The 10,337-nt window shown below is 45.3% G+C and overlaps 1 protein-coding gene across 1 annotated transcript; it reads left to right on the top strand.

Moving 5' to 3' along the window:
* The first annotated feature begins 6,166 nt into the window (after positions 1–6,166).
* On the top strand, positions 6,167–10,024 carry LOC310771241 (zinc finger protein 703-like). The gene is made up of 2 exons (XM_083663895.1): positions 6,167–6,889; positions 7,536–10,024. The coding sequence occupies exons 1-2, from the start codon at positions 6,638–6,640 to the stop codon at positions 9,087–9,089; spliced, it is 1,806 nt and encodes a 601-aa protein (XP_083520021.1). The 5' UTR covers positions 6,167–6,637; the 3' UTR covers positions 9,090–10,024.
* Positions 10,025–10,337: the final 313 nt, after the last annotated feature.

Genomic DNA, 10,337 nt, shown 5'->3' with positions numbered 1-10,337 from the left:
AGCGCATGTGGGAAAACGGCTTTATACACAAAGTATATGCATATTGAGGGTTGTCAGTTGTAAGGCGGAGGAGATTATTCAAATGACTCTTCACATCATATATGTGATTAAATGAAGCAGAAGGAGGTGTTTTGTGTGTTCTGTTTCACACCTAAAGAAAGCATGCATTAACCTCTCAATTTGTGCTGAATTAACCCAGTGGTGTTTGTTGTTAGGGCCTCCATGGAGACAGCTGACGGAAAACACACTTTCATGTTTACAACGTTAGTCGATGACACTTAGCACATTCCATCTTAAATACCATTTCAGAAGCCTTAACATAATGTTCTTTTGCCATGGCATAATGTAGTTAGTTAGTTAGTATATATGGAGACAGCATTTGTTAATGGTTACATTTTAACATTGTAATTGTTTGTGCCCTTATTGACCTGGGCCTGTATGCAAAAACGTCATAAGATAAATCTCTGGCCCTGCTGTCTGTATTCTCCCATCACCACCACACAGGTAATGTCTCCTTTGCAGTGGTGTGCACTAGGACCTTGTTTCCTGATGGCTCTGTGCTCTCCTTCTCACAAATGGGACACCGATGGACTGCTGCTGGTAGTTGTTCTGCTGGTTCAGGCATCAGGTCAAGCTGCTTCGACCCGTTGTTTTTGAAACGTCGACTTAATGCTGACGCTATTTTGCTGCTAATGATTCTCTGTCAAAATAAGAATTTTTGAAATAAATTGCGTGCCGATTGTTGTTTACAGTAGGCTACTAGGAATAAACACCCGTGCTATATTGCAGAAGTATTAATTTATCACTTGTTTATAATTCCATTTGAACCATACGGTAGCTGTTGAATATGAAGGAGGACACTACTGCGAGAGATGTATATTCATCATCTTATTAACATTATGCAGCCTTTTGCCCACAGGTTATGAGGGATTATAGGGATGATTTCGCACTCAATTGAGGCTGCTAAGGATTCAGCAAATCAAAGACGCTCACACTCCGACTATTTCGGGCTGCCTCTAATACTTCTTGTCAGCCGTGATTTTTAAGTGCTTTAACCAATTCATCGTATAATTAGGTTAACAAAATTAGCTCAGTGCAAAGTCAGTCAGCAGGCGGTAATGCAATAAAGTTATTTAAATTCCAGATTCATAGAACCATTAATATAGAGTCGATCTGTCTTTATTACATTTTTCTTTGCTGGTTATAAGAGTGGCATAAAAGAATAAAACAAATTGCACTTCAGTGTGAACATGTTCTGTAGACTTTATTGGTTTATGTGCTCAAATATGCCGAGAAGCAAAACACAAAGACATATTATGTCACTCCACATTATTTTGTTAAAAACAAAAATTGACATTTTAACACATTCACTGCCAGCCATTTTTCAATACTGTAGTTAGCTTCTGCCAAGGTTTTTTTTTGAGGATTCTGGCTCATCTTTCAAGAGCCGAGGATTCGTTTCTGTTAGAATTTTGTGAACACACAATATCTCAAAAGAACTAATAGAATGTGTGCTTTCTCTGTCTAAAATAGTTAGTTTGTAGAGTTAGTAGTTATGTAAGCATTAGCAGTTGAATACAGCATGGTTTCAGCGTCAGAAAATTTATTCTGAGATAAACGGCTTTTTGTGAAATTCGATAGAACAGTCACTTTAACCATTCATTTTTGGCATCAGTAAGACGTCAGACATCTAAACAATAGTTTTGAACAGTAATTTCCTCCATAACAGCAGGAAACCCCCCTCTGCTTCCAACTCCTCCCTCCGTGGGCGTTCTCCTCCGCCCTCCTTGGCTCTGCAGCGGGTCTGTGACAAACGAGTTGCTGCTGCCTGGCTGCTGCCTGGCAGTCTGGATGGGGCTCGCTGGATGGGTTTCGCTCGTTTCTTGGCGTTTCGGTTGAGAGCTCTGATCAAGCTCTTGCGATTCTGGGCTTATTTATGGTGCGTGTTTCAAAGTGTGCATCCAGTCTATTCTTGGAACCCCCCACCTTTGCCACCGCTGTGCGTCAGCGCGAAAGTGAAAGCGTTTTCGCCATCCATTTTACAGTATGAAAACGGCTTCCTCGCGCTTTTCCCTCCAGTTTTGGCTCGCCTCTTCCTACTCTGGAGAGACATGTCGCCACTCAGTGGGTCGGTAAAATAGATTATACACATTCAATACCTCCAATATTTGTATAAAAGACGTAAAAGGGTTGGATCCACGTCCCACCGTCAAAAAAAAAAAAAAAATTTTAAGCCGAGATATCTCGTCTTTGGCAGTCAACCGTTGGATTCTGTAAGCCGAGATATCTCGTCAATGGCAGTGAACGTGTTAAGTAAGGGGGTAAAGTGAAAGATTCAAACTTGATTAACTCGTATACTAAAGACTAATCTGAATGATTAGTGTATTTGATTTTGTCATGTTTTAGGTTCATGGACTAAAATATATATGTTTTTCTTCTGGAGACTAACGCCCTTACAAGATTGATAAAGTGTCAATCCAAAATGTTCATATTGTCCAAAAGTTCAAAACAGTGCCCACACATCATAGAGCACTTTGGGTATTTTACCACACAAGAAAATAGCATGGTGAAGTTCTACTTTTTCTAAGCCCAGGATGTGGGCCAGTTCCCATAGCAATGATTTAGCCTTGATACTGAGAGATGTGGTGAGTGCGTGAGCAGCATTATAGAAAGACTGTTACATCTCTAGGCTAAAGAGATCAATTAGAGCTATACAGGGGACTTGTTCTCATGCCAGTGAAATACGTAGAGCAAATAATAATAATGATAATACTAAGAAGAACGGGAATTGTTGGTTAAGAATTCCTGCGTGCAGCATTGAAAAGGAAAGGGAGCATCCTGGAAGACTGCACTCCCATCAGGGTAGAAATGGCTCATCACACAGGATGAATGTGAACATGCAGGATGGCTTTGTCATTGACCCTGCTTCCAAAAGGTTCAGAGGGCCTAAACCATGCCAGGAAAATGCAGCCAAATCATGACAGAGCGATCAGAATGTGGAAAACACGCACTGCAGGCCCAAACCATGAGAGAACCATCAGAATGTGGAAAACACACACTGCAATGCAGGCCCAAAACCATGACAGAGGCATCAGAATGAGGAAAACACACACTGCAGGTCCAAACCATGACAAAGGCATCAGAATGAGGAAAACACACACTGCAGGTCCAAACCATGACAAAGGCATCAGAATGAGGAAAACACACACTGCAGGTCCAAACTATGACAGAGGCATCAGAATGAGGAAAACACACACTGCAGGTCCAAACTATGACAGAGGCATCAGAATGAGGAAAACACACACTGCAATGCAGGCCCAAAACCATGACAGAGGCATCAGAATGAGGAAAACACACACTGCAGGTCCAAACTATGACAGAGGCATCAGAATGAGGAAAACACACTGCAATGCAGGCCCAAAACCATGACAGAGGCATCAGAATGAGGAAAACACACACTGCAATGCAGGCCCAAACCATGACAGAGGCATCAGAATGAGGAAAACACACACTGCAATGCAGGCCCAAAACCATGACAGAGGCATCAGAATGAGGAAAACACACACTGCAATGCAGGCCCAAAACCATGACAGAGGCATCAGAATGAGGAAAACACACACTGCAATGCAGGCCCAAAACCATGACAGAGGCATCAGAATGAGGAAAACACACACTGCAATGCAGGCCCAAACCATGACAGAGGCATCAGAATGAGGAAAACACACACTGCAGGCTTGTAAACCTATTCTGGTGTGTGCCACACATGCACCCATCTGCATCACAACAGGCGACCAATGACTCATGTGACCATATGTTTTCCACAGCTCAGTCGACCGTTGACTTTGTTCTTCGCACCGTTACACTTGCAAAAGTGCATTTTTAGTTATAATAAGAGGTTTGCGCGCGGCAGTGGCACCCCAACCAAAGTAGAAGCCCTCTGAGGTTATCCATGGTCGGACTGTTCTTGATGCCGGCTCAGGCCATAGATCTACATTCATAGAACTGATTGTTTGCCCTTATTGCTTTTACTCACCACTGAAGCCAACATCACAGTACGCACTTCTATGCACAGTTGCCCTCAGTAGATTATTTTTTTCCCTGTTAGGCTTCCATACCAACATCACCGCCACTGTGATGCTTGTGTAGCCCACTACAACTCATTGAAATCTCTTCTCCAAGCCCCGCTGGCTGACATATAATTTGGCAACTGAATTCGCCCATCAATTTGTACATGCTATGGAGTTTAATTACTCGAAGCTGCACTTGGTAATTTATGAGATTGACAGCCCCTAGTGGTGCCAAGACAAGAGATGTAACAGTTTGAATTTTATGGACTTGAGTGTCCAGAAATCATGTAACATGATGTCAGTAAACTGCACACGCCACTGACCTTAGAATGATTTCTTCATGGCAGCTGTTGGGTATTGAAGGCGGCAAGGAAAATATTTTTGCATATTAAGTGCTTTCTTGCTGGTAAACAGGAAGTGTGTTTGTTACATGGAAGTTGCATCAGAATCCAAAATCTGGATGGTGGTTGAAGTTTTAACCATAAAAACATCCACTTTTGAGATTGAGCGAGTTTTTCTTTTCAATTATAAATTTAAGCTCTTAAGTTCCTTATGCTTTTTTCCCCAGCCTTTCCTGATCGAGTAAATACTGACACAGTAGGCTACATAGCTGACAGTGAGGCGTATCTGTCCATAAGTTTAGTGTGCGAAAACACAATGATTTTTCAAGGCCATGAATATGCAGATAGATGTTGTCCTGCTGAAATAAATACATTTGTATAGATTGTTTTAGTGTAAAATCAAGGGTTAAAATTGGTAGGTTTGGCATATTAGCCAGTTTTGCAATGGTATGGAGTGTGGTTGTTCCATGCAATTACCGGTATATACGAGGGATCAGCCGATCAGCATTTTGGTGTCATTGGGTGGAAACAGGTTGTTTACAGATGTCATAAGAGCAAAATAATCTTATGGCATTACTGATGATGTCATAGGCACTGATGTAAACTTAAAGCAGCTACGAGCAAGATTTTCGATTGTTATTAAACAGTATAATTATAATATTGATGCATCACATCTTACCTATAATAGAGACCAAAGCCGTGTGAATTGGAGATTGCTCTCTTGATGATTATAGAGTCTGTGTCTGTCTACCGGCAGGCCGGATAAACCCGGAAGTGAAACTAAATGGTTTACGGCAGCTGCCTGCCTTCAACCATTTCGCTCTGCCTAGCAACAGACCATAAACACGGAGAACGCCATGCAGGGGCTTGCTACTCTCGCGAACATCTCTCGTTATATTCTAACAGTTTGTTTGGAAGTAATTTTGTTATTTTGTGGTTATGGCCGAAGTGGCTGCCGCAAACCGTTTCATTTCACTTCCTGATCTGCCCCCACCGAAGACAGACTAATCGTCAAGACAACACTGGCCGATTCACTCGGGGTTCAAGCGAGACTACTCGGCGTTGGTCTCGTCTACTATTAGAGGTAAGATGTGATGCATCGATATTAAATTTAGACTGTTTAATAACAATCGAAAATCTTGCTCGTAGCTGCTTTAAGGGGAACACACACACACCCGCGTGCGCCAATAGGGCAGGCCGCAGGGCAGCGGCCGAGCTGCGTATGCGAGCTGCAGGGACCAAAGGGACAATCCCTTTGGCCAAGGACCAACATGCTCACTTTATCCACCCACACCCAGGATCGCTACAATATTATATTATATTATATTATATTATATTATATTGTATTGTATTGTATTGTATTGTATTATATTATATTATATTATATTATATTATATTATATTATATTATATTATATTATTGTTGGAAGTCACATGAAGGTAAAGCTTAAATGAGCCTATATGTTTCTTGTAAGTAGGCCTATTGGCCTTTGTGGTGTTTGTTTGTGCAGTTAGTGGTGAATATTTGCCTTGTGATGATGACCGACCTGGTGGAGGTCATCTTTTTGTTGACCTCCTGATCCCTGCTCAGTCAGTGGAGAATGCAGAATGGCACTTGGGCACGTTCAGTGGATAGTCAGATGACGTTGCTCCGCCTTCATGCAAATTGGACTCGCCCATCTCATTAGTGATGCGGCCACCCACCATTGGACGGCGGCTCCTTTACTTTGAAGTGTCTCACACAGCACAGCACAGCAGGCTGAGCAGAGCGGAGCCAGTCAAGTCCGGACCGGAGAGAGAGAGAGAGGCTGCAGTGATATCATCATACAGCGGAGGCTTTTTCCCTACGACCGCTTGGATCTTAGTGGACCGTGTTCATTTTTGCCTCAACAGAAAGGAAAGGACACTGTGGCCATTTTTGCCGAGCCTACATTCACTCGCTGATCCAAAACGTCTGGGAATACAACTGGAATTGGAGCTGTAACGAAGAGTAAAATGTCATGAAAAGATGCGTCACTCGTAATCGCGTACCGGACTGAAAGGACTGGCTTGTTCCTCCTTTGGGAGCGCGTGGACTCGTGCGGCTGTATGGGGGACATTGACGGCGTGTTTCATGGATTACAACTGCATTATAAACGTCAAGGACATCACATTTGCATAGACACCACCTTTTTCATAGGCTATTTTGGACCAAAGTAATGCGTATCCCAAAGCTCGGCGCCCCTCTCCAATGAAAGATATTCCTCTAGAGGCAATTACGCATCAGGTAACGTTAAGCAAGCGGAGCGCGCGTGTTGACAGCAGTGCCGGTAGTTCGTGTCGGCGTCCCGGTGCCGTGCCGTCTCTGCTGACCCCTCTGGACCCTATTCGGCAGGCGAAGAGACTTCCTCTCCGAGTGATCAAGATGTTGACTGCGCACACCGCTCACTTGCTGCACCCGGAGTACTTACAGCCTTTGACGTCCGCCCCAGTCAGCATTGAGGTATGCATTTTCTTTCCAAAGAAATGTCAACCCTATCTCTCTTTTTTTTTATGAAGATCTATTTGTTTTTCCACACGCAACAGCAACGATACGCTTGTAATGTTTTCACAGCAACATAATAAACGTTTAACTGATAATTACGGCATTTTGTCATATCACGAGTTAGATAACACCATAACTTATTCCCTTTTCTAGTAGGGAAGTAATAAGACAGTACTAGCGGAGTCAGTGCACTGACACCATTGTTTTCTATATTTTAAGCTCACTTTAAACTTTGATATTCTCTGACAAAGTCAGATGCTGAGAATGTTAATCCTGCTCTTATCTCACTATACATTAGGTACACAACTTAGGCCTAATAATACTGTACCAATGAGTTGTCCACCAATAACCTGTGTGCATAATTTATGAACAATTCATTAATTCAATTAAGTTGAATGCATGCCATAATTATACAGATTACATTGGCTATTTGTAATTGCTTATGGATTTTGTAATTAAAACTGACATTTTTGCCTACCCAAGTAATGCCAATTTATTTATAGTTACGATAGATAAAATAATATTGACAGTTTATAGAACTACTGATGTTCACAGTGGATTTTTTTTTTTTACAAAGCTAATCAAAATCTATATTTTGTTGTAGCTGGATGCCAAGAAGAGCCCCCTGGCCCTGCTGGCACAGACCTGCTCTCAGATTGGCAAACCAGACCCTCCAACCTCCTCCAAGCTGGGCTCCGTCTCCTCCAGCAGCCAGGGGGACAAGGAGCCCAGCGGGCGCTCATCCATCTCGGGCCTGAAGCTGGGGGAGCGCCGCCCCTCCCCGGAGGACAAGTCTAGCTTCAAGCCCTACAACAAAGGGGGCGGAGACTGTCGCAGCAGGGACGGGGTCACCAGCAGCAGCAGCTCCGCCGGCGGTAGTGATAAAACTGGCTTCAGGGTGCCCGGTAACAACATCAGCGCTAACGGGAATTCGACCAACGGCCAGCAGTCGTCGTTTCCGCCCCGCGCCATCTCACCCAGCTCTCGAGCGGGCAGCGGCACCCCACCGGCACACACGGCGCCGCAGCAGCAGCCTCACAAACAGAGCCAGTCCCCCGGTGGACAGCAGAGCTCACACGCTCAGACTCAGAACGGAGAGAGCGCACGCGAGCAGGCCAGTCCCAACAGCACGAGCAGCGTCAACAGCGCTAGCGGCCAGCATCTCAAAAAAGATGCCGACGTGAACAAGGCAAACTTGGACAGTCCGCACCTCGCGAACTCCAGCCACGTCCGAGCCAGCACAAACTGCAGCAGCGGTAGCTCTGACAGTGGCTCCACTCACGAGGGGGGTAAGGCGGACTGTCATCCCGCCCAGCCCAACCTCGGCTCCGGACACATTACACCCATCTCTCCTTACAAGACGAGCCAATCGCTCTTCCCGCTGCCCTCCGCAAATATGGGCTACCATGGATCTGTAGTGGGGGCCTACGCGGGCTACCAGTCCCAGTTTGTTCCAGGGCTGGACCCTAACAAGGTGAGCTCCAGACACCCCAGCTCCAGCCCTCTCACCGGCGCTTCGCCTCCCTCCTTCATGCAGAGTTTGTGTAGGGACCCCTACTGTCTGAGCTACCCCAGTGTGTCCCACCTGGGCGGAAGCAACTGCAACTCCTGCATCCACGACCCGTCCTCCACCCTCAAATCCAGCTTCCCACTGGTGTATCCCTCCCACCCCCTGCACTCGCTCCACCCCAGCTCTCTGTCGTCCAGTGTGACCTCCTCCCTCTCCCATCCTCTCTACACGTACACGTACATGCTTCCCAATGACCCCCTGCCCCACGCGTGCAACTGGGTCTCAGCCGGGGGGCCGTGTGACAAACGCTTCACCACCTCGGACGAACTGCTGGCTCACCTCCGCACACACACGACCATGCCGGGAGGAATGGACGCCAAGCTGCTGTCTGCCGTCTCCTCCTCTGGACCCGCTGCCTGTCACCTCCACTTGCCCCACCAGAGTAGTCCCTCCATGCCCGGCTCCTTCTCTCTCAGGGCTCCGCCCAACCTGGGGTTAGCTCGCTACCACCCCTATAGTAAAGTCCATCTGCCCCCCGGACCCGCCTCCATGCCCCTGCACTCTATGCCCACCACTGCTCCATACTACCCTCACTACGCCCTCTACAGTCAAAGACTGGGATCTGCCTCTGCTCTGGGCTATCAGTGACACACACACACACACACACACACACTCAATCTACTTACCGCAAATACGTATTAATGGCAAGTCACTGCTTCCTCTGTCCGACGACTGTGGAGTCAAGTGGAAATAGTGTGGTATAGCTCAAGTCCTGGATTCTTTTTGACTCGGCAGCCTCGTCACAATTCCCAATGTTTTCTCTTTAGATTTGATGTTTGTAACCAGGCTGAGGTCAGAGGAGAGATGTGGCTCTTGCATGTCTGCACATTGCTTGGATATACTGTCCGTAATGAAACAACAAGGCACGACTGCCCAGAGGTGACTTTGGCACCACCAGGCCAGGCGGCCCAGAGGTGACTTTGGCAGCACCAGGCCGGGCGTCCGGATGCTGGTAGGATGCTTTGGACTGGCTCTTGGAGGTCCAGGGATTCGTGCTGTAAGTCACGATTTGGTGCAGGAAAGGTTGATGATGTGGCAGGAATGGCAATAACCTTCAGCCATTGTGGGGAAGCCTGGCACACCACGGTCGCTTCCTCCTCGCAAGAGATGCATGTAAGCTCGACTCGTTTATGGTTTCTTCAACCTCCTGGTTTGAGATCTGTTTCTCTTTCCTTTCACTTTGTTTATTCCTACTGAGAAATGGTATTTATTTTATATTGAGCGCCTGCCTGGCTTTTATGTTTACTATATAAATCTATTCTCATTTTACAATCCTATAAGCAGATCTTTGGAAAAACCCACATGAAAGTAGTTGGCTATGTTGTCTTAACACTTCTTTTTGAGAATGAATGTTAAAATCACATCTCTGTCCGGACTCCTTGGCTTCTTGATTTTTATGTGTACAGCAAATGAATCAAATTGAGATGTGATATTTTTTGTAAAATATTTGAGTGGAACACCAGGCGGTGATATCCATTTAATGGGAGGTCATATTTTGTTAAATAAATGACACTGAAGATGTACCTTCCTTTGTCTTCATTTCTGTGGACCTGCTTTCATTGCACCAGCTTTTCTTCAGAAAGGCAGCCTAAGCATGACGGTAACGATATCACTTCTATGGTTTGTCTCTTCAAATGGGTACAGAAGCTACTACAAGTTGTAGTCGTACACCAAACATATATGGGCTGAAATTGATTTTCTTGAGCGGACATCTGGATATACTGTAACGGACATGACATCAAGTAGCCAGGCACTTGCTATTTGCTGCTAAGCTTTATGAGTTTTAAAATGATCAACCAAAATAAGGTTCTGCTGTTAGAGTAAACATCATTTTCG

This window comes from Poromitra crassiceps, assembly GCF_964638095.1.
Source record: "Poromitra crassiceps genome assembly, contig: HAP1_SCAFFOLD_455, whole genome shotgun sequence".
Taxonomy (NCBI): domain Eukaryota; kingdom Metazoa; phylum Chordata; class Actinopteri; order Beryciformes; family Melamphaidae; genus Poromitra; species Poromitra crassiceps.
Note: the sequence above shows the minus strand (reverse complement) of the source record. Positions and strands in the feature narration are given on the sequence as shown.